This window comes from Branchiostoma floridae, chromosome 6 (assembly GCF_000003815.2).
Source record: "Branchiostoma floridae strain S238N-H82 chromosome 6, Bfl_VNyyK, whole genome shotgun sequence".
Classification (NCBI taxonomy): Eukaryota; Metazoa; Chordata; class Leptocardii; order Amphioxiformes; family Branchiostomatidae; genus Branchiostoma; species Branchiostoma floridae.
Genome location: NC_049984.1, coordinates 17536368 through 17561191, shown reverse-complemented (window position 1 = coordinate 17561191; position 24824 = coordinate 17536368). Strand labels below are relative to the sequence as shown.

Here is a 24824-nt window from a genome sequence, read left to right as displayed (position 1 = left end):
GTGGCCAATGGGGTGCAAGTCATTGGATCAGAGACGGGGATGCACCCAGATTCTGATAGAGGCGGCATGGTAGACATGTAGTTTGTTTGACTCTTTATTTATTCATGAAGCTCAAATCGGTCTGCTGGCCGCTTTTCATTGAGGTCATGAGGGAGGTAAGGGTCAGATAAAATCTAACAGAGATACAGATTACATCGAGTCTGAATAAATTAACATAGAGCACTACATGTACACGGTGCAAAACATTAGTAGTCTTGATGGTAGGGTCGAAGAGGGAATCACGTGTTTGGACAAAGGAAGTTATGCCTGACGCTAGTCAAAAAAAGTTATGATACATTTCATTATGTCTGTGCTACCAGATATACTCCTCAAGCATGTTAGATACCTCTTTGGTCAAGACATGGTATCTTCTGATCAAGTGTAGTGTATTTTTCTAAACATCAGTTTTTAAGTAACAAAAATACAGTGAAAAGCATTTTGACAGAGGTTCAGTTTCTTCTACAAATGGTGAAAAGCATTCTGAGAGTTCTAGTTTCTTCTACAAATGATGAAAAGCATTCTGACAGAGTTCTAGTTTCTTCCACAATAGTGAAAAGCATTTTGACAGTGTTCTAGCTTCTTCTACAATCATGGTGAAAAGCATTTTGACAGTGTTCTAGTGTCTTCTAACGCATAGATGACAGAGAAAAACCAAGATTTCTTGGCTAACTTACTTACATCATGACCCTCTACCTGTAACCTTACAAACACACCACATAACTCACTGAGGTCAAACCAAATCTACAGGGACTGCATTCATTTGTCAAAATTCATCAAAAGTTGTTTGAATACATGTATCATATTCTGGATTTCTGCTGTTCTTCCTGGTCCAAAGTAATTGATCATGAGTTGCTGCAGCCAGATATTCTTTTGCCATGTAAGTTTGATATTTTGTCTCAAGGGTTTTGTAACATACAGATGATGCATTAAGCCATTTTCCTTTTCAGAAGTCTGGAGTTTCAGGAAATTTAAATTTTTCAGGGTTCTTTAGCAAACGAAACTTTTACTTGGTATCCAGCTGCTGTCCATTGTCCATCAGCTGCTCTCCGTATGGTACTTAAGGTCCATTTGACTGTCCAGTTGCTGGACTGTACAGGTTGTGAGATGTGCTGTCCTTACTCTCGGGCTGTCCATGAGCTGATTTGTACAGGACGTGAGATGTGCTGTCCTTACTCTCGGGCTGTCCACAAGCTGGAATGTACAGGACGTGAGATGTGCTGTCCTTACTCTCGGGCTGTCCATCGGCTTTCTTGTACAGGATGTTGGATGTGCTTTGCTCATTTTCCACTTCTTCCTCCTCACATTTTGGCTCTGTGTCGGAGTAGCCAACTGCGTACAGCTCGACGGTCGGCCTTCCTTCTGTGTCTTCTGCATCTGCATGGTAATACCCCAAATGGCCCCGCGTGAGGCATCGTAGGGGGGATCGTCTTCCTCGTCCGTTCTGGTTAGTTGGTTGGGATCGTCCTGACCTGTGCCCTGCCAGCGCTTGCTGATGAAAAGGAGGGCTGCCGTCCAGGCAGCTGCTAACACAAGGAGGAGGGGCAGAACAGCAGCAACAATCATGGCCAGGGTATAGGTGCTGTCAATGATTGGGCCTCCCCCTAGAATAACCACACAGTGTGTCTCTGTTTTATGCTGAGAGACTGGCACTTCACGGCATCATGTTTGGAACCTGGGGTGGTCACGCCATCATGTTGGGGACTTGGGGTGGTCACGCCGTCATGTTGGGGACTTGGGGTGGTCACGCCGTCATGTTGGGGACTTGTGGTGGTCACGGCATCATGTTGGGGACTTGTGGTGGTCACACCGTCATGTTTTGGACTTGTGGTGGTCACGCCGTCATGTTGTTTGGCGTAGCCGATGCCCTTGTGTGACCTGCTCATGTCGGCCTGGCACACGTCCTGCCTCCGGGTGACGAGGGCGGTACCTCGGAGTTCCTGAGGCGATGCACACGTCAGGAAGTAGCGCTGACTGATGTGCTGCAGGTGTGGCAGGTTGCAGACGAACCACGTCAGGTTCCCGTCACATCGTAGTTTGTTGTAGCTCACGGAAACTTGCAGGTGCTTGTTTTTCCTCAGTTGCAGGATATTGCTGTAGATGGTACTGATGTAGTTGTGGTTAAGGTTTGCAATCATCAAAGCTTTCGGCTGCAGGAGGGCCTCAACAGGCACAGAGGTCAGCAGGTTGTGGGACAGCTGTAGGATGGAGAGGCAAGGCAGGCCACGGAATGCAGACGGTGATATGCTTGAGATGGCATTCTTGTGGAGGTACAAGGATGTCAGACTTTTAAGCCCAAGGAAAGTGTCAGGTTCTGGAGGAAACAAGAAATAATTTGTTCATTCTTCATGACAAAAAGTATCTACATTTTCATTATTAGCAAGCAGAAGCAAGAAGCTGAATCTATTGTACATGTTAGATGTAACAATTTGATAATGTGGAAACTAGTACATATTTATTCATTTATTTATTTATTTATTTGAATAAATAAATAATGTGGAAACGAGTGCATATGTTTGGTTATGGCCGTTCCTTGAATAGGACGTTAGTTGGAGGTCCTGTGTTGGAGGAGAGCCACACCTCGAACTCGTTAAGATTACCAACCAAACTCATCGAAAAGAATAGGGGTCCTTCTCTGTGTGAGTGGTTCAAAACCTACAGTCCTTATAATAGCTGCATGTGGGGCAGTTGCTGTCGTATTGAAGTCACCCGAGTTAATGTCGAATGACAGCCGCTCCAGACCCTCAGACAATCTAGTCTGCCTAATGTTTGCTTCTTGCAATTCAGTCCCTGGCTGCAAAGAGTAGCTGTCTCACCCAATAACAATATGTTTATTGCAAGTTCATACCCGAGAGCTGATTGCAAGTACATTCAAATAACACGTGACATATAATAAAGAAAAGTACAATGGTGCTAAGAACTACATTCTGTGACTATGTGCTACTTAAGTGTACATAATACTAGTTTTGTTGGGTTTGACGTCTTCTTTTTAGGCAGTGGAAGACGAATTTACCCACTTCTACTATACTATGCGGGCTCTTTGATTTTGATAATAGGATTGTCAGGGATAGTTGGAAAGTAAGCGCGTATTTTGGATACCGCTATCAAAAGTAGGTTTCTTATCATAAAATGAACAATTAGAGATAAAATGACTCTCGTCTTCCGCAGCATTTGAGGGGTAATATGTAATATTTACAAATCCTCTCAGACACAGGTAGTTTATATATGTCCCTTTTTCCAGGGCGGGGTTGGGCACTAATTCTAATCTTCACAAAGTTCGATATCTTTCTCTATACAATATTCTGTTTTCATTTTCTGTAAAATCTAAGCTTGCCAGTATCGGCAGACAGATTATGGAAGACAGTTTGAATACATATCTGAAAACCTTGTCCTTAATAGTTTGCATATATGTTGAGTATTATAGTTTCTACAATAGTCGAACCGGCGACCTCTCAGTCACGGGCCAAATACACTACCACTGTGCTACGCGGCCCCACTATCAGCATACAATAGGTATGAGTAACTTGCAGTAATAATGTCTACGACTATTTGTCAGAGATGTACAATGTATGTTGTAATCGGGGAGCATCATTTGCTGGGTGTGTACCGGTGTCTAGTTGTGCAGAATTTTACAATAACAACAACAATGACAACTCACTCAGATTGGAGATGCGGTTGTTAAAGAGGTTAAGAGCAGTCACAGATGACAGACCTCTAAAAGCGCCCGGCTGTATGGTGGAAACGTTTGACCGTTCGATCCACAGGGACTGAAGGCTGGAGATGTTTGGGAAAGACCCTTCCAGAAGGGTAGGAGAGCGGAGATGTCGGATGTAGATTACTCGAGTTCCTTCCTGGAAACCAGTTGGTATGGCATCGATACAATGGTAAAAGCTGTACGTTATTCCTCCATGTCCCACCAAGGTACAGGGGGACCTCTCTCCAAGGCTATAGCTAAATGCTGGACAGTGACAAGCAGACCTCTGTAGTTCGGTTCTACAGCTGTCTGGGCAGCTCTGATCTGCTGCAGACGTGACATGTCGATGTGTGGAGACCAGGAGGAACAAGACGAGCGCCTCGCTTCGCAGCATCCTGGCGATTGATTGAGCTTGGCTGATTTTCTTCCCACATCGTTTCAATTAAGGGTAACCTGAATATACATATTGCACTTAATATTCATTTGTGCGGTGCAATTTCCATCAACTTGACTGTAATAATGTTGTTACAAATTTGTCTGAGGAAGTCACTACTGTTCACTTCAGGAAATTAATATTGTTGGCAATGAGGAAAGTTGGGCAGCTCCTACGCATGGACGATTTATTAGGTTTAAAGTGAAAGTCCCCCGGGGCATCTTGGTTAGATGTACCAAATGTCTATAACACTTGGGCCACACTTTGGTGTGTGCACTTCAGCAGGGGGCTTGTCCGCTGGTCGTGGTGATTGTTAACCCTCTCAGCACGAGAAGCCACTATCGTGGCTTTCCCATAGGACGCGAGAAGCCACGATCGTGGCTTCAGGTTTAATTCCGGCGGGAAATTCAAACTGACTACTGTGAAATGGGAAATTTGGCAGAGTCTGCCAATCAGGATGCTTGTATCTTTGACCAACCAGAAGGGATGTAGCATTTGAGCCCTGTTTCTGAGGCCTCCAGCGTGTGTTTTGGCTTCAGTTTTCTACAGGTTTATTTAGTAAATTTAGCAGAAATGGAGACAATTTGGTGGATAATTTTGTTGGTGGCTTACAGGAGTGATGACAGGGAAATCCTTGAGGGACAGCAAGGCAAACACCCAGCTGTTTTTGTTGAGATCAAATGAGCTGATATCACCGTGTCTAATGAGTTCTACATGCATGCTTCCTTGTTGTTTTTCTTGGGGCATGAGGAGGACCAGGTCAGGTCAGAAAGGTCACTGGTCTCAATTGACATTTTAGATACTCTGATACCTGTTTCTCTACCCAAGTCATAAGTAATAGGATTTATTTGACTCCCTGATGTGTGGAGAACATCCAGAAAAATAATTTGCCATTTAGCACAAGGCATATTCATTATTTTAATAGTACAACTACAGGTGTGGGGAGGGGGGCACAACTGTTTATTGGGGTGAATATTTGTTTATCAACACTGAACTTATTTGAAATCATGCTTTGATTTTTAGTTTTTGGTCATTCTAACAGCATACCAGCATTGTGTATGTATAATTGAGTATTTCTACATAGTTTTATGATAAATGACACAAAAAACTCAGTCCCTAGCCAAATGTTTTCTTTTGTGAAGCTTTTTTTGGGAGTGTTGCAAATGTGTTTTTGAGTGGTTTCCATGACAATTGCTGTCCTCAGATTGATGGTATGATATTTATTTTGCTTGTTTTGGAAAGGCCATTCTGTGAGCTTTCCAGCAATATATAGTTTTCCTAGTCTACTCCTTACATAACAGCTGTAATAATAATACACAAAAAGTACTAATTGACACCTGTATAGACTGAAATTATATGTCGTATATGGTATACAGGAAAAAATTTTATGACTTGTTGAGAGGGTTAAGCTTCTCTACTCTTTCTCATGTCTTTGGTATGACCCGGTCACACTGGGTATTGAATCTGCGACCTCCTGGATACAAAGCCAGCACTTTACCACCGAATATGCATCAAGTCATTCAGTCAGCACCAACGCATGGACGGAAATTGCTTTACTGGGTTTCTCTATGCATCATTTTAATCAAGGGTAGCCTGAATACACATTGTACACCTAACTTGTTAAAAGTGGGGAACAACTTGCCAACATTTTGTAATCATTACCCCTTTTCACCTTTGCCAACATGGTTATGTTTTCAGTTGTGCCATGGTGCAGCAGCTATATATGGTGTGGGTCTGTATTCTGTCAAGAGCATAACTTGAGAAGGTGTGAACTTGGGACCTGTTGTGGAAAGGAAGGTCAAGTTCAAAAATTGTTTCCCTACCGTTTTCTATGGTACTGCAGCGACTGTGTATGTATGTGTGTTTGTGGGCAACACTACCCGAGGGATGGATAAGATGGAACTTCCAACCGCTGAACACACATTCATGCAGTCATTTTCTTTTGGAATAGGTACTCTTTAGAAATACATTAATGAAACCTTAAAGTCTTAAATAAAGGCTTGATTATTTGGCGAAGGTATGTGTTCGTGGAACTCTAGTTTGGGAATGAAATTTTGTTGGTTTGCTCTTTCTGCATGTGCAAGTTTATTTTTATGCCATAGATGATTTTGAGGAAGAAGATTTTTTTCTGTTGCCTTCAGACATTGATGAGTGTGAAGAGGTGGATGGTGTGACCTTGAACCAGTGTGATGACCTTGCGGCATGTGTGAACACCCTGGGCAACTACAGGTGTCACTGCAGGGGTGGATACAGCATCACTGAGGATGGACGGACCTGTGAGGGTAAGGAAACAGTTTCAGTAGATAAACATTAGCTACTAAGAGCTATACAGTCAGGCCTTTCATTGACGTCATACTAATTATAATTTGAATCCTGTTGGCGGGGAATTGAATTTAGCAGAAGCATCTTCGTGTTGTTAACAGACGTACGCTGTAATCCAACATGGCGCAGATTATGTCAAATTAAAAGCCTTATATATGTATATAATAACATTCCCAGAAGGAATGAAATATCTTAAGGCTAATGTTACATTTTCCAAAATGGAGCCTGGCCAGGCTGTTTGTGGAAAACGAAGAATGATAAATTTAAAGTATTACGTAAAAATATACTCAAATAATGCCCACGACTATGCTCTTTACGTCTCATGTAGTTTGTTGACTTTTATATCATACTTTTTGTTCCCAAAATCTGCTGGGCTGGGCCCTGGTTTGGAAATGTGACATAGGCCTAAGCAGTATTTACATGTGTTTGAGGTGTTATCACCAACTTGAAGGTATATCAGATGACTTACATCTCTATGTAATTACAAAAAAATGACGAGTCACAGTGCTTCTAATTTGTTTCCACAGATGTAGACGAGTGTGCTGTAGACAATGGGAGCTGTGAGCAGGAGTGCCACAACACCATTGGCTCGTACTGGTGCTCCTGTCGTCGTGGTTACGAGATTGGGCCTGATGGATATTCCTGCATAGGTAAGAGAGAGAGTATACAGTCAAAACTCTTCTCAAGTTAGCATGTCTGCATACAGTGCGTCTGCTCTGTGGTTCCTTAGACAAAACTATAGACAAAACTGAAATTCAACTACATGCCTTGGTAATTTTTTTTCGGTAAACTAGATGGGAAGACCTAAGTATGTAGATTTGTCTCAGTCTGTCTTACCCCAGCACTTTCATCTACATTTCACGAATTTGCACTATAATGTTACTTTTATCTTGTGCAAAATAAGAACTACAATTACAAATAGATTTTGTGCATTGAGTGCATTGACCTAGTAGCATGACAAATCCTGTTGCCAATGGTATAGACCACCTGTCTAATGTGACCATGTTCCCTTGAGTGGTCAATAATTTAATAATCTTCTTCAAGATTGAGTGCACTGAAAAAGAAGATATAGACAGGTTTTACCATCGTTGCCTCTTTGTGAGTGTTAACTGTTTTGCTGTGTACAAGTCACCCCAGTATGCAGTGTTTAAACAACCTGATGAAACTACTCACACAGCAATAAACATCACTGATATCCTTACCATTCAGACAAGAATGAGTGTGTACTGCCTGAAGACAACACCTGTTCCCGCCGGGCTGAGTGTATCAACACCGTGGGCGGGTACACCTGCAGGTGTCTGCCGGGGTACGAAGGGGACGGACTCGTCTGTGCAGGTAGGAAGTGCCACTCACGGAGTGCCACTTGTGTTGTAATTGTATCATCTGTCAACTTTTATTCCTGTTTAGATATCATGTTCAGGGCTCGAAATACTTTTTTCTGCATACCTGCACTGGTGCAGGTAACATTCAAAATTACATGCACCAGACAAATTTTACTTGCACCACTCTGAGTTTGGCAAGTATGGATTGTACTAGAATTGTTCAGGAACCATTGCTATTTTCTTTTCTTTATACTTTATAGGTGGTAACAGTGCAGTTAATAGCAATCCACATACACCTGCATCATAAGACATTTAACGTAAAAAAAAACAGTACATGGACCAGTGCAGGTTACAATTAGCTGCAGGTAGACACCAGAAATAGCTGCACAGCTGCAATTCTACCTGCACTAAGTTGCTTATGCAGGTGGTATTTTGAGCCCTGATGTTGTTTATCATTTTTACTAAAAAGTGTTCTACTTGTCAAGAGTAAGTCTTAGAGCATATCTTAATTGTCTTGATTTCAACTGATGATTATTTTGTTTTGCCTACAATTTATCATAGACCGTACACCATTTCAGCCATAATAGCTGTTACTGTATGGTCATGGCTATAATCAAACCAATCACTTATTCAAGTTTATTTTCCTCATTAATTTGGGTGCAATATAGCATAAAGAAATGGTTGCTCAAGTCAAAGAAGGCTAATACAAAGAGATGATCTTGATGAACAAAAAAATATATATTTCACTGTAAACTTTACAATGAATTTGATTTTTTTCTGTTCTTTCAGACTTTTAACCTGGCATGAACGATCTATAGTAGACAAGAGCATCATCATGTTCTCATTTACACAGTGTGTAAATCTCCAAATACTGCAATGTGTGGTCAATGAGTAAAACAAGCAAATTTTTTTTACAGATGTGGACGAGTGTGCCATTGGAAATGGTGGCTGTGCAGGCACCTGCGAGAACACCATGGGCAGCCTGAGGTGCCACTGCCGACAGGGCATGAAACTTGGGGCCAACGGACGGGACTGTATTGGTCAGTGCTTCATTATCTGACACCTAATAATCATGAAATATCGGATGGACAATTTGTCTTTCATCATCATCATATGCATGTTCTCTACATGATTATAGCAGGATACCCTGAGTTGGGCTGTCGGGGCCCTCACTGTTCTTCATTGACTGATGTAAGCTGCTAGTGGTTATAGCTCCTGTTGTCCTATTGTATGTAAATTTTTGTTAAATGTTTAAACCTTTGACAACTAGCCTTACAGGATTAGAAGTTTATCAAAATAAGAGATGTAATCATCCAATCTCCTGAAAGACTTGCTCCTTTGTCCTTCTCCATGTTATCACTTGGCCACATCCCTTATGTCATCAGAATACAATTTTATGGTTATAACTTATAGATATGATGTACATGTTTGTACTTCTTTTTTCCACGAACAGTACCAGAGTGGAATGCCCTACCTATTGCAGTCGTGACGGCTCCCAGTGTTGGGTCCTTCTGCGCCAGGCTGGGAGCATGGCTACCTTAGGCATGATCTAGACACAGTTTTTCCCGATATCTGCGAGCCAACAACCTCTCGCCGACAGCTTTTTTTCAGCATCTAGATGGAACTGCAATATCGCCATGAAGATATTGGCAAAATTTGGTCTGGAGCATTCGCCCGATAGCTTAGCAGGGGTCCCCAATGGCTTAGCAGGGGTCCCCGACAACTTCCGCGTGCGTGTAGATGCGTCCCGACTTTGGGGGGCTCATTAGCATATAATGCGGGCTCATTAGGCTATATGACTCCAAGCGCCATGGGTGTCCCGCAGCCAACGTTCCAGATCCCTCCCGACATATCCACAGATATCGGTAAAAACTGTGTCTAGATTATGCCTTAGCCAAGGACCTCAAATTTCCCCTACTTTGGTCCTGATGGGGATGGGTTACTTGGGGTTATTACAATGTACATGTAGATGTAGATGTAGATATGCCACCTATTCTCTAGGCTGGGTCTGTTTTCACTTCACAACACTTTAGGAATGATTCTTCTCCATTCCAGACATTGATGAGTGCAGCAGACCTGACCTAAACAGGTGCACGGGCGTGGCCCAGTGTGTCAACACCCTGGCAAGTTACTACTGCACCTGTCCTGAACAGTACGACCTGGTTAGGGGCAGAGAGTGTGCCAGTATGTACCCCCATGATTACAATCATTGCATCCTGCTATTAAAATCACTTAGCTGTTTTGTAAAAGTGTGATGAAATGTGGTAGTCTTGTGTAACATCTATTATCATAATACCGGTACGTTGACAACGATTTCTCTAGCCATACTGATTTGACAAATTGTCAACGCATCATTTTCTCCAGTTACATGTTGCTGTTATAGCTTACCCTTGCCACTTCTTCTGTGTAACTTTTCTGCCACTCTTGTCCTGCTAAAAGCGTAATATTGTAATTGTAACACGTCGCGGAATTACACGGCGAACGGACGCGTGGTTGGGAGGGGGTACAAAATACCGGTAAGAAGAAACACGGCACAATTAACTGCCGCTATGTACATTTATACATCCTCTGATGTTCCTTCCTTTTCTGTCAGTAAATGCATAAAACATAAACCTGCATGAGCATACAAAATGTCATGAGAAAACGGACGTATACTGTCAAGAATTTTCATTTAACTCCTGTCCGTCACAACCGCTATGACGTAACACTTCACTGCTAGCGTAGATATAAAAATGGCGGGAAAATGGCTGCGTACGTTCAATTTTGCCCATTCAGTCGTAGATCCGGGCTATTATGCAACGGTTCTTCACACTTTTACATGAGTTGTAGGTCACCAACAGAAATTCAAGATTGTTGTTGAATCATGTTCGTCTTGTGCCGTGAGCATGTGTAAATATGATCTATAAATTTGGCAATGAATGTGACAGTGTGTTTGTCCCACGACAAGCTGCCTACCCCGAAAAAGATACTGAAAACTTTTGGCCTTGTTGTCTTCGAATGCATTGTTATCGATGCTTTGTAAATGATGTATTGGACACCTAGATGTCTGAAGTGTGCACAGCTCAGAATTAACTATAATTGTTGCATGTGTAGATCTCTTTAAGTTCCAGTATTTTTAATCTACCGGTATAAGTCTTACTACCGGTATTATGCCAATGCATGTTATATCTCAGTGTAACAAATATGAATTTTCAATTTGATATAGATAAAATGACTTATATTCAATCCCTGAAACTCCATGTATGTGATTTCAGATGCAAGTCTTTCACCTCATACTCAGCAATTTGCTTTAGATCTGAGAACCAACAAGTTAAATTTTTGTGGCCTAACAATCCCTATTCTTCTGTTTGTTCAGCTGTGATTCCCCTTTAGTTTTCACTGTGGGTATGAGTGCATGTACCCACTATATATATGATCATGAGTTGTGTAAAAGAGTTGTATTTAATGAGTGTAATGTTATGCCTCCACAGTTAAGAGTGGGTATGACTGCATGTACCCAGAGAGAGCAGACTGTGACCATGAGTGTGTGAAGAAGCCAGGACAGGGACCAGACTCCTGCAAGTGTCACCAAGGGTACCATCTGGTCAACGGGAAGGACTGTGTTGGTAAGTCTCTTATACTGGTAGAGCAATGTATATAACAATGTTATCAAATCTTCTACTGTCTCTCGCTTTTGCCCAACAACCCAGGAGGGGGTCTACTGTATATGATACAACCTGTGACAAGTACGAGGGGCGGTCAATAAGTAATGCCCCTGACCCACTTCCAGTTGTCTGATCTAGATGAAATTTTGTCTGTTTTATGATTCATATCTTTATAGGTTATGTTGCAAAAAACAGCTCTGAACTAATTGTGGTTTTTGATTTACTTGTGTTTGAACTGAGTCAGGTGCGAAATGGACCAGGTGTGAAATGGAACCAGTTGAGTGTCACGCAGTGATCCGGTTTTTGTATTTGAAAGGACGCACACCAAAGAAGATTTTTGATGAAATGAAAGAAACTTATGGTGATGATGCCCCATCATATGACCTTGTAAAACGCTGGCATCCTGAATTCAAACATGTCCGGAAGTCTGCGGAAACAGCTCCCAGACCTGGTCGTCCCTCTTCTGCCATTGATGAGGCATCTGTTGGAGGACCAACCTGGGGTGTCCTACAAAAACGGCGTCCAGAGCTGCATCAAACGATGGGAGAAATGCATAACTCTGGGTGGTTCCTATGAAGAGAAAGACTAATAACTGTGCCAAGTTTCATTTATCTCCTGCTATGGAAAATGGGTCAGGGGCATTACTTATTGAACGCCCCTCGTAATTCTATGAGATAAAAGCTACTCTGCTGCAGACTCGGCAGAATGGGATGAAGCTACATGTACATGTGTATAACCACAAGTTGCTTGATTGTACAGTTTTTGATAACTTATATATGTCTAACCACATGATATCAAATTGAAAATAAACATAAAATTGAATTTGCTTATTTGATCCAGTGGGTGTCATGGATAGATGATGAAGATTACTCTTGGTGAGATGTTTAAAAAAATCAATCTATATACTGTAAGAGACTGGCTCAGCAAATTGTCAGAATCTGTTTGATCATAACTGCCTTAAGTTATGCTCAATAAACTGCAATTCAAAGGCTGGGACACAGATACTGCAAAAAGCCAGGAAAGCCCCCAGCAACTGTTAAGTTGTGAACTTCATCATGAAAGATAAGAAGACGACTTGAGAGAAGCACATAATTTTTATTTTCCTTGCAGACATCAACGAATGTAACACGACGTCCACCTCACCTTGTGGAGTCAATGCCAGGTGTGTGAACACCAGGGGCAGCTTCAGGTGTGAGTGCACATCCTCCTTCTACATCTCTGACATCGACAACATGGCCTGCACAGGTAGGGGACTTTCGCTTCTTTGCAAGCTCCGAAAAGAACGAAGCTATCTATCTATTTCACAGACAAGTACACACACCGTTAGGGTAGTGAGCTTACCGTCACAAATGTGACCATACACACTATGTTTCCTAATAGCTTTTAATCATCATGCAATCAAAAGCTGGTGCAGGCGTGGCGAGCTGCACATACACCCTTGGAGCCTAAAGTCAAGCAAAGTCAAGCAAGATGAGGTCTGATTCCAGGACTAGAAGTCAACGCTTGATGCAAGAAGCTAGCTTTTAAACTTGGGGCTTAAACCCCACAATAAAGTCAAACCTGGATTCAGTAACCCCTCAAGAAACTGAGGAATAATGGTTGCTAAGGACAGGGAGGGTGGGGTTAACTATGTAAATAGTAGGACTGTTTTAACGTGGTTTGTGACTGGGGGTGGTTATATGTGCCAGGTGGTTTCTTGGCCAGGTTTGACTTTATCATGTCTTATTGAACAAATCATGATTGTCAACTAACTTCACCATACATGCACATGTACATCTTTCTGTCTTCCTTCCTACAGAGAACAATGGACATTGGGGCTCATGGGGCCAATACCACGTGTGTCAGAAGCACTGTGACTACTCGGCCATGACACGGCGCCGACGCTGCAACAACCCTGCCCCGTCATTCAATGGCGCCCCCTGTCGAGGCTCGGAAACTCAGACGGTACTGTGTGCCAGGTCCAACTGCAATGGTAATGTTGATTATTGATTTTCTTTTGTTTGTGTTCACTTTTATAGTATGTAAATTGAAATCAATAAGTACAGTAACACAAGGTTAGAATTTTTTCATAACAGTACCTCCCAACATAACTTGTGTAGCAAGCACTTGACATGTAGGGCAGTGCTCATCTCTGTTTCTTACATTTTGCGAAAGCCAATATATTGTATCAGATGTGCCACGGGATCCAACTGCGATGGTAATGACGATGAATTTTTCTCCATGATGATTGTTAATGCCACATTTACAGTCTGTAAAGACATGATTTTTGTGGCTCAACTTCACACGTCATCGTGGGTATTAAAGTTCTTTGTGCACAGCCATTTGTACTAACCTGCCAATTTTCAGTAGCTCTACAACAACCTTCCTTAGGACATTAGTGACTCCCACTTCCATCATTGTTGTGAGCCATTCATGTTTCAACCAGTGAAAGCGATTATATGTGTCATGGTGATGCCAAAGATAGAAAAATTACTACCTTCAGTGCATTAGCACTTTCAGTGTTTTACTGACTCATCCATCATACCATCTTTTCTGACAGTTAGTAATCTCAGGTTTGCTCTGAAAGTTGCACGGAAAGGAAAAATTGTCCCATTTCAGCCTTTCAGCAATGGCATCTTTAAGACAATTTGTCTTGAGAGAAGGACTTTTTGCTGAGGCTAGGATCTTGTGTAGTGTGTAGGTAAAGCATTAGCGTCTACCTAGCTCGCCTGTATCTCTCTACAGCAGAAGCAACCAGGAATTCATGGCAATTCAAAAGGATACGGATAGATGGCCATTATCTTCCATTCAAATAAGCTTTCCTAGCAAGTGCAATCCTTTGCCATCAAACCAATGGGTTTTGACAAATAGCTCACCGTTATTCCGGCGCCAGAGCATTTTCTTCTCAGTTCTGACAGCTGATAAGAAGTTTAAGAGGTACATGACTTATAATGTATTTTGTATTTTGCTGAAAGGAAATGGTTTTCCAGCAGGAAGTTTTACTTTTCAATCAGGGTTGGGTTTACATACTGCAGCTTTATACTGAACAGCATTCATGATCAACAGTCCTAGCATTGTGTGACTGTGTTTTTTTACAATCTCTTTTGAGAAGATTTTGATTTAAAAGATTTCTGGAAGTGTGAAATCAACTCCCTGACTGAAGAAAAAAACTTATGGATGGATGATCACATATTTTTTCTTCCTCTCAGTTGACTGGGATGCTGATGAAAAGTCAGTCCATGTGACATTTGAATCCATGACAGCCCTGGAGGTAAGTGATAGAGTAATACAGGCTTTCTAGGCCAGGAGAGCAAGGCCATTATATAGTTTATCTTAGCCCAGCTAGCTGCAGCCTAACGAAACCTTGCAGCCAGGGGGATTGCACTCTGAAACATGAAAGTGAGAGCACTGCAGAAAATGTTAGTGTGTTTGATATGTAGTAATGACTAAGACTTCATGATTGTTAGCATGCAAATGGAGGCATAAAACCTCTTTTCACAGTAACAATTTTGTCCAGGACACCCCCACATTGTATCTATCCAAGATTTGGCTATAAAAATCTAGGACCTATTGACTGTATAGGCCTTTGTTTTTCTTTTTTACTTTACCAGCATTTTTTTGCTATATTATTGTATTTCTGCAAAAAAAGGCTTGATTCTAAAAAAATCTTCCTTTGATTAAAGCCACTGTAAAAGAACTTGAAGCCTCCACAAATCAACTTTAAGATAATCATATATTAAACCCACGTTGTTGCATAATGACTTTACAGAATCAATAAATATTATTCTTTCTGAACTGTTCATACTTCTTACATACATCCGATTGATAGATTAGCATATTTTAGTGTTATCGTCTGGACATGAAATCTTGTTTTGATGAAGTTCCTTCTAATTTTTTCCCCAGTGGGTCAAGAAGGAGGAAGAGTTCCGACGCCTGGTGGTGAATGCTGTGAACAGTTACTGCGAGAAGGCCTGGAACTATGCTGCCTGCTGCCCAACTACTCCTCAGGGGGCAAGGTAAATTCCGTAGTGTTCCTTGCTGCATTTTATCTCGTTGGTAAGGCCACACGGTCACGGTCAGTTATTTAATGAAAAACATCCACGTGCACATTGACTTTCGCTTGTTCTCCAAAAAGCAACTGTGGCCACCCAAGAGTATACCTGGTCAATCAGAATTTTCTGCTTGCCAGAGCATTTGCTCTCCAGGGTTAAGGGGCACATGGTCAGGGTATAGTGCCCTTGCTCCCTCTTCAAACAGGTATTGCAATATATTCATCATATAAATAGGAATGATTGTCTCTTACAGTCTTACTGGAGGTAAAATGAGACAAACCAAGTCTAGAAACGAATGGACTAGCTGTTTAGTCTTGTGGTTTGGCAATTGTTGTTTTTTTGCTGGATTTTTTTCTTCACCCGCCCGCACGCATGTTATGGGGTCTCCAGAGGATGTCATCCATGAAATTAAGCCAGTGTGGCCTAACTATGTCTTGAAGTTGTTTGGTCCCTTTCATTCATTGCTTCGTTGCTTCACTGACTATTGATCAGAAGTCTTTGTACCTTAGGCCACACCAATTTAATTTCCTGGTTCACGGATTTGCTCGCTCCTATTTTTTGAAAATAAAAATAAAAATAAAAATTACCACTCAGCAAATTTTCACCATTAATGAAGCGTGTAGCAAATTGGCCTTTATATTATAAGCTCCTTAAAGTGTGGGTACAGGTGCTGCTACTGTACAATAATAGTGTTTTTGTACTTTTTTCAAGCTGAAAACATTTTTTCTTTATGTTTTGGATTAGTCGTTTTACAATTTTCATTTTTATTTTTATTTTTTTTTTTATTTACCACGACATTCTTTTGGATAAACTCAAAGCCTATGGGGTCGACGAAATGGCTTGTAGTTGGTTCAAATCATACCTGACCGGTAGATTGCAGCGGACCTGCGTTAACTCAATCTTATCCAATACATCCTGTGTGACCTGTGGAGTACCCCAGGGGTCCATTCTTGGACCCCTCCTATTTATTGTTTATATCAATGACCTGCCTAATTGTGTACAGTCATGTAGAGTAGCTATGTATGCAGATGACACGATTGTCTACTTCTCCCATCGCAGCATACAGACAATTCAGGAGACCCTACAGAATGACTGCACCCGACTCATGCACTGGTTCGTCGCTAACAAACTATCCCTTAACCCTTTGAAATGCAAATCAATGTTGGTGGGATCACACAAGTCCAAAGCTACTGACCAGCAACTGCAGCTCATTCTAGATGACACAGAGCTGGAGCAAGTGGGCACCTTTAAGTACTTAGGAGTTGTCATAGACAAGGCCCTACTGTGGAATGACCACTTTCTCCATGTCAATAAGAAACTGTCGCAGATAATTGGCATCATGAAGTGTTTAAGGCCATACCTAAACAGACAAGCGCTGTTGACAATCTACACTAGTCTGTTCCTCCCCCACATTCAATATTGCAGTACTGTATGGGACCAGGGAGGTAAAGGGGCCATCGACAAACTCCAAAAGTTGCAATATAGGGCGGGCAGGGTGATATTAGGGTGCGACCACTACACTTCTCGGGAAACTGTCTTGAACTTACTCGGCTGGACCCCTGTAGCACAGCACCACAGAAGAGCTAAGGCTGTTTTCATGTTCAAGGCTCTCAACGGTATGTTTCCTCCACACATATCACATTTGTTCACTACATCTGCTGACACACATTCACACCACACCCGGCACAGTACACAGGGGGGGCTTCAACTACCAAGAACACGGTTACAATACAAGAAGAAGTCTCTCTCGTTTTCCGGTGCAGCTTTGTGGAACTCGCTACCTGCACACTTAAGAACAGCATCATCCATCTCTACTTTCAAAACCATCTACACAACAGAGTACCACATGATCTGATATGTAATCTGTCACGTCTTTGTTTTTCTGTTCACATTGGTATGCAAATTCCATTACTTATTTGATTTCATTTATGATTTCGAGTTGTATTAGGATTAATGTGCACAATTGATTTGCCTTATTTTGTCTTAGTTAAATTGCGTTATCATTTGCCGATTCTTGCTGAGTCACCATGTATTTGATTTTAAACTGTTATCATTTATTGTTATGTATGTACGGGGTTTCCCCCCAGGGATCTTTGAAAAACGCCGGTCAGGCGACATGTACCCCTGGATAAATAAAAATAAACAAACAAACAAACAAACATTTCACCCTCTTGCTCCATATTTTTTATGAAAAAATCCGTGAACCAAGAAATTAAATTGGTGTGGCCTTAAGATGGAATACTGTGTCTTAGTAACTGCAGTCATATTTTCAGCACCATAGACATACCCATTTCCATACAAAATGGCTAGTTTTTGTTGTCTTATCTTTTGAACACTGACACATGTTTTGCCTCACATGAAGTTTGTTTGTTTGTTTACTGTTTATTTAACCAGGGTGAAAGCATATTGCCTGACTGCGTTTTTCAAAGCCCTCTGGGGAGGCTGAAAAGTTCAAAGCCAAGTTGTGTTGTTTTCTGTTTTCAGGCCTGGATCTGGTTCGCTGGTGTCAGGGTCACAGGTCAAGTTCCTCCCAGGATTCCCATTGGTGCTCGAGGAGGAATTGGAGTGAGTACTTTTTCATTGTTTGTTATCTATTTACTGTTAATTTGCATGTGTGTAAATAACAACATCTAGACAGTAAGGAGTAATACCGTCAGTGAATGGTTCTGGATTCTCTTCTGGATCGAATAGAAGGTAACATAAAATTTGTTCCAGTCTGATGCCTACAAGCAACCACTTCTTGATACAACACTCAAATGCATAGACAGGTGGCGTCGTGTATGGCGTAACCGGTAGAGCATTTGACTTGGAATCTAGAGGTCCAGAGTTCAATACTTGCCATGCCCCTGACATTGTGTTCTTGGGAAAGGCACTTTACATGACCTTCCTCACTTCACCCAGGTGTAAAAATTGGTACCTGACTTCGGTTTGGGAGGTAAAAAGAAAAGACTACTTTTACCTTCTGTCCAGACGTAGCACTGTAAATGTAAGTTACTAACTTCAGTGCAGAGCTACATTGTCATAGTCTAGTGAGTGTCCGAAAATAGAAATAGAAAAATCATTGACATAAACGTATTCAAAACAAGTGATGAATCAAACCAACATAAAAAGATAAAAGGTGCTACTTATTAATAAAGAACATCAACCTGACCACAATAGCTATTGTGATTGGGTGGAAGCTGACAAATTTCACGTTATATTTATATCAGATATGTTTTAGACATCTCAGGAAAAGTTGATCAGTATTCAAGCAAAGCACCTTGGCCTCAGCGATCCTTTTAGCAATACATGAATACTTTCATCAGGTTGGTACGTAAATGGATGATACAGTTTTTTGCTGCACAGCCAAAAGTTGAAAGTAGGCAACAGGGGGACTACAAAAACATTAGCAGGCATGTATTTTTGATTTTGAAGCAGTATAATTTATTCCATTAGTAGTGCTACTTAATATAGAGATCTCTATCTGCTGTTGAGGGTTTCTCAAATATTGCATAGAAAGCACTTCAAGTCCACTATGCTCTTGAAGTGCCTTGATAAAAGACCATCCATAAATGCTCTACAGTTGACCACCAAGCTGAAAGCACCAAGAGCTTTCACAGCACTTTTGACTGAAATGGTGAATCATACATTGTATGGTAGCATTTGAGAGAAAAATGTAATGGTCCCTTGGCCTTTTTAAGGCTGTAGGGGGTTGTTATTGACTGCATCTTGGGTACAGTGTTAGAATGCAGAACCAATTCCTTTCTTTCAGAACCATTGTCATAAAGGAAGGTTTGTAATGGTGAGGTATCACCCAAAGGTATTTGAAGGCCAACCTTGCTGCAGAATTTCCTGTTTGTGGGGCATGAAATGTGCTGACCTATGTGATTGTCAATAAAGAATAATAATTTGCACTCAGGATGACTTATCAGATATTTTTCAGACCATCAGTATTTATCATCAGTAAATAAAAGCTGCTCCATGTTGACCCTAACTGTAAATCATCTTTGTATAGTAGGTTCATATGCTGCTCTTTCAGCCAACTTACTTTGACGTCCTTAACAGTAGAAATAAGCCAGCAGTTCCAAGAACGGCAAAGTAGGGTCTGAGTTAACACAATGTATTCCCCAATCTCAAAACTACCTGCCCCCCCAATTGCAACTTAATTTAAATTTATCACTGTCATTGTAACAGTTGTTTCATGGTCTGACTCAAGATCAGTGGTGGTACAATATTTTTAAAAACACAGCATAGACAGAATCCATCTACTATGTTTTTTTCACTTCATGCAATTATGATACGTAATTACAGACATGTTCAGTTACACTTGTTATATGTGCTTTGATAAAAAAAATCTGAAAATTTGAACAATTCCATCTACATGTTGTATACAAAGAAGCAAGAAATTCACACAATGGATTACAGTACTCACACTAGCTTGTATGCTTTACACAGAAATACGTCTTTGTAAACTCTTATCTTTAAGTCAAGTCAAAGCCTTTGTTTAATCTTGATGGCTTCTTTGGGGCCATTGTGGCCACTTTTCAACAAGGTCAAGTTTTGGGATGATTCACACTGATAAGAATCAAACATCACACAGTACCTTAACTTTGCACAATTGGGAAAAAATGTCAAAGAAAGGTCTTCTTCTTTATCAGTACCTTCTTGTTATTTTCCCCGCAGAGTTGCGGTGATGGTGACCCCGCTGGTAGTGAATGACCTGTGCTCCTCCTGGGATGAGAGCTTGCAGCATCACAACGTCGATCCCGTGCCCACCTTCACCCACCTGGAGAAGGACGTCCTAAAAGCTGCACTTAATGCCCATCAGGAGAGCTATGACCATGAGGGCATGGAGGGGGTGAGTGGAGTGCTGTAAATAATATCAAGTTTGCAGGGATTGAATTTAGCATAATGAGGGAAAAGGAAGTTTCTGTTATGTTTGATGTAAGTGTTGCAAAAACCATAGAAATGCAAAGCAAAACAGAGCATGGTGTTGAGTTTGTAGTCTATAGAAAATGCCAAAGAATGTCCCCACGCCACAGAGAAACAGGAACATAAAATGACTGGAAATATTTCACACTTAACAGTATGAATGTATGATGATCTGGAGAGGGTGGACTTGAGTTCTGCCTCATGCATTCAAACTTCAGTCAAGAGGGGTGTTTTGAGGCTTATTTCAATTCTCTTTCACCAAGCCTTTTGCAACCTATTCTTCCATAGAATGCTTGGGAAAGCACTAAGCGTGACTGTAGCGTGCTCTTCCGTGAAACGTTTCTCCATCCTAGAAAGGAAATTTGTTGTGATGGAGAAAAATTTCACCCTGTGCATCCAGAAAATCTGAACTTCATGTCATGGAAATAAATTGTCTTAAGCTTAAAATCTCAGATGTAACAATGGAAGTTGACTTGAAATCTGAATTGAACTTAGTTTTGAAATTTTTCATTTGTGACATACACAACCAACTTTAATTTGTGGTGAATGCCTTCCAATACGTTCCATAGATAGACAGCACTGCACCACCCCCAACAGAGAAAGGGAGGGACAAAAATTAAACGCTGAGGCCACATCTTGATCTGATAACAATACAATATTAGCAAAATCATGTTGTATTGGAAAGCAGAAACTTTAAGTATGAGTTCCTCATGAGTTCTCAAACAATGTGTGTACAGCCCTAGCTGTCAATGTAAGTTTCCAATGATGGATAGTCAGCTTAATTTCCAATCCACCCATTCAGCAAAGATGCTCACCCAATGCATGAGCCAGACACTGTCTGTTTCACTTTTATTAAAGTTTGGATATGGAACGCTACAGACAAACCTTATCAGGAGTGTGCTGCCAAAAGCAGACAATTAGCCAACCAATATCATTATAGCTAGGCTTTTGTTGTTTGTCTTAAAGGTAATTCCATAAGCTTAGGATAGTTTTATACCAGCATATTGATTTATTGACTTAAGAACATTAGGAAAGCTTTGTGGAAATTGCAAGTATTGATTAAAGAAACTTTTATGAACTTTTTTGGATAAGAAAGCGAGAAAATCAATAAGTTTTAAGACTGGTAATTTTTCTTATCATGCTTGGCTTGGGGCAATATTGCCAATGAATCGTATATTGCAGTCCTATTAACGTCATGACAATCCAATAAAGCTAAAATTGCATACCCAAGAAAAAGTCGAAACCCAATAAAGATTCATAATACCAAGCCCATGTAACAGTTAATGATAGTGATGGGAGCCCTTAAGCATACGAAGTTATGGGGTAATGGCCTTATGTATTTCTTAGATAACAATTGGTTGCAATTTGGCTAGGTGATGATCATACATTAATGAAATGATTTCTTGGAATAACTTTGCTGAAGTGCAGGAACAGAATTGACTTCATTTATTCCATACAGATCATTTACTCATTATGAAGTGTTTTATCAACAGCCAGGTGTATCTGTAAATTTTCATCTTCAACAAAAGTTGCAAAGTGACAAGATAAAACATACAAAATGGATCCAGAAATTACATGTATGTACAGTCAAATTCGTACTAGTAACGAGCTGGTCATTAGGGGCTCATGGTTGTCCCCTAAATTACTTTGCGCCCTTTGAGCGAAATATTAATGATTCTCCTTCTGTGGCCCCCAAAGTAGATTCCCTCATTTTAGACACATGAGTAGCACTGACAAGTTTATATTTCTCATGCGTTTTGACAAACCGACAATAGCGAAACCCATACAGTCCTACATTTTCACTATTACCAAGAAGCAAGAAGAAGCCGAACTTTTGTGTTAGACTAGATTTGTGACACTTTTATATGTATATATCCTGACTTTGTGACCTGTACTTAGCTCGGTTGGGCAAAATTGTACAATAAAGGTCTTCATTCATTCATTCATTAATTAATAATTCTGTCCTTAGCAGACTCTTGACGATTGTGACCATATCTTCAAGTGTTTTGAGTGGCCATTACTGACAGGTTTGACTGTACACGCATACAGTAAGTTAAACCTAACATAACTTCCCCGTACCCCAGGTGATGGGTAGCAGGGTGGTGAAGATGACCCTGGGCACAGGACTGATCCCTGAGGAACCCTACCCAGCAGGGTGGATGATCGGGGTGATCGTCGTGCTGTCACTCCTCGGGATTGGGCTGGTCATCGGGATCGTGGTCGCCATCATGAAGCAGTGAGTAACCTTTTCTTGTTCTTAACTTAGAGAATATGTCTGGTTTGTTATCATCATGTATAATGCATTGAATTCATTTGGAAGTAATGTTTATTTCTTAAAAATTGGAATTTCCTGCTAACAGATGTGCAGAGTCTGCCTGTTGTTGGATGATTATTGTGAAATCTGCTATTTCAGTGATCCTTTTGGTTAAAAGGAAAGGAAAGTGATCTCGATCTAGTTTTAGCTCACTAAAGAGCAAATCTTCCACTGGTCGTGACAGAAAGAACAGACGCTATGTACAGTATTTACAGGTTCATTGTACCGGGGAAATTCCCCTAGCTCTTTTCGACAAGCACAATGAACAATGGACCACGGCTTAACGTCCTGTCCTAAGGACTGCAACCCTTTCCGGTAGCGTGCATGTCGGGTGAGCGACATAGCCGGGATCGAACCCACGGCTTCTAGTTCCAGAGGCAAGGCCGCTAACCACTGGACTACGCGCGCTACCTGGTTAAAAAGCCAAATCATTTATTATAACAACATGGACTTGAGGAGCATCTGGTCTTAAATCTTAAAGTACTCTAAAAAAAGCATTAGGTTTTATCATAGGTCTCATGATCAAATAATGGGAGCAACACTTGAAATATTACCAAAAGTCCTTGTTGCTGGCCAAGATTATGTCAATAGGCTCATTGGGCAGCCATAGCTGTGCAGCTGAACAGCAAAACAAACATGTAGAATAGATTAATAGTCAAATTATCAGATTTACTTCTGTAATCAGAATGACTATTTTTGTCCAAAGCAAAATGAAAATGAATTTCATTTTGTCATGGAGTGCCCGATCTATGATATGTTATGCAATGAGTTATTCACATTCCTATGTCTAAACACTACAGATTTCAAAATACCCGATATCATAAGTAGATTTTACTATATCTTTAGATCTGACAGCCCTCATAATGCTGAGATAGGTAAATACATAAAATATTGCTTTGTGATTAGAAAACATAGTTTAGACTCATCTTTAGCCCCATTCCTTGATTGTATGGAGGTTTTTCTGATTATCCTATAATAGTTTTAAGATTTATTCTGTATCCACTTTTTTTATAGTTTATATCTGACCATACAAAAGTCACTGTACTTTTAGTTGTGTCAAAAAACTTGTATTTATCTAATTCAAATTTTTTTAACCCCCACAGTGCTGTACCCAACAGCCTGCCCTACAGTAATGAATGGGACATCTCCAGCACCAGCACCAGTGAGACTGAGATTGGGGAGGCCTGGCCCAACCCGAATGTCGCTGGGTCCTCTGAAACCTAAGTCCTCTTTACTAACTGCTGAGTGGAAACCATGCGAACAGAAGGCCATGAAACTTTACACAGATTTAAATCTAACCTAATATTTCAACACATTAAGGTGTCTAAATGCATGTCAACTTTCATATGATAATAAATGATAATATATATCTTATGCAGTTTATTTGTGCATGTATTTAAGAATACAATCAGTTATTAAAACTGAAATTATTGACACATTTAAAGTTGTCTCTGATACTGTTTTGTCACAATCTTGTTCACGACAAATATAAATGTCGTTTATAACATTAGAGTAAGGCTATAGAGCATTGTGAGGATTTGAAATTTGGTCATTGAAGATTCCATAATCTGACATTATACTACATCATTTTGATAGGCTGTAATGGCATTTTGTAGGAACATTGTTCATAGATATAAGATAAATGCACAGTACAATATGGGAAAAAGAAACTAACTGTAACAGACGATGCCATAATGTATGCAAGCGTAAGGTTGCTATTTTCGACTGAAACTGAACCTGTCAACCATCAAATTATGCTCCTGATATGTGTTTAGAAAAGAAAATGACTGTCTTTGAAATCTTTACACATTATACAAAGTTGCAGGCGTATCAAAAAAAGGTACAAATGGTTAATGTCATAACATAGGTTAAATTGACCATAAAAATCAAGAATTTGTGGAATAGTTTTTATTGGAAATCGTTAAGAAGCAGTCAGGGTGATGCAAATTTAAGAAATTTGGGGCCATAAAGAATCATTTATTACTATGCACTCAAAAATGCTGCAATAAAGAAAGTTAAGTCAATATGCATGATTATACAAACTACATATAATGTTATCTCGTGTGTGCTATATCATTCTGACTTTTCTTGCGTGGAAAATAAACTGTCAAACTTTA

At 40.6% G+C, this 24824-nt stretch overlaps 1 protein-coding gene across 1 annotated transcript in view; it reads left to right on the top strand.

Moving 5' to 3' along the window:
* LOC118417709 overlaps nucleotides 1-24538 on the top strand; it is a 68043-nt gene extending 43505 nt beyond the window's left edge. Inside the window, exons 39-52 of the mRNA XM_035823378.1 lie at nucleotides 6305-6445; nucleotides 7013-7135; nucleotides 7695-7820; nucleotides 8725-8847; nucleotides 9863-9991; nucleotides 11278-11412; nucleotides 12562-12696; nucleotides 13250-13423; nucleotides 14640-14701; nucleotides 15334-15446; nucleotides 17967-18047; nucleotides 20145-20319; nucleotides 22478-22629; nucleotides 23811-24538. Of these exons, the coding sequence (XP_035679271.1) occupies nucleotides 6305-6445; nucleotides 7013-7135; nucleotides 7695-7820; nucleotides 8725-8847; nucleotides 9863-9991; nucleotides 11278-11412; nucleotides 12562-12696; nucleotides 13250-13423; nucleotides 14640-14701; nucleotides 15334-15446; nucleotides 17967-18047; nucleotides 20145-20319; nucleotides 22478-22629; nucleotides 23811-23931 (1790 nt within the window). The 3' untranslated portion in view covers nucleotides 23932-24538. The remainder of the gene's footprint in view (nucleotides 1-6304; nucleotides 6446-7012; nucleotides 7136-7694; nucleotides 7821-8724; nucleotides 8848-9862; nucleotides 9992-11277; nucleotides 11413-12561; nucleotides 12697-13249; nucleotides 13424-14639; nucleotides 14702-15333; nucleotides 15447-17966; nucleotides 18048-20144; nucleotides 20320-22477; nucleotides 22630-23810) is intronic.
* The last annotated feature ends 286 nt before the right edge of the window (nucleotides 24539-24824 follow it).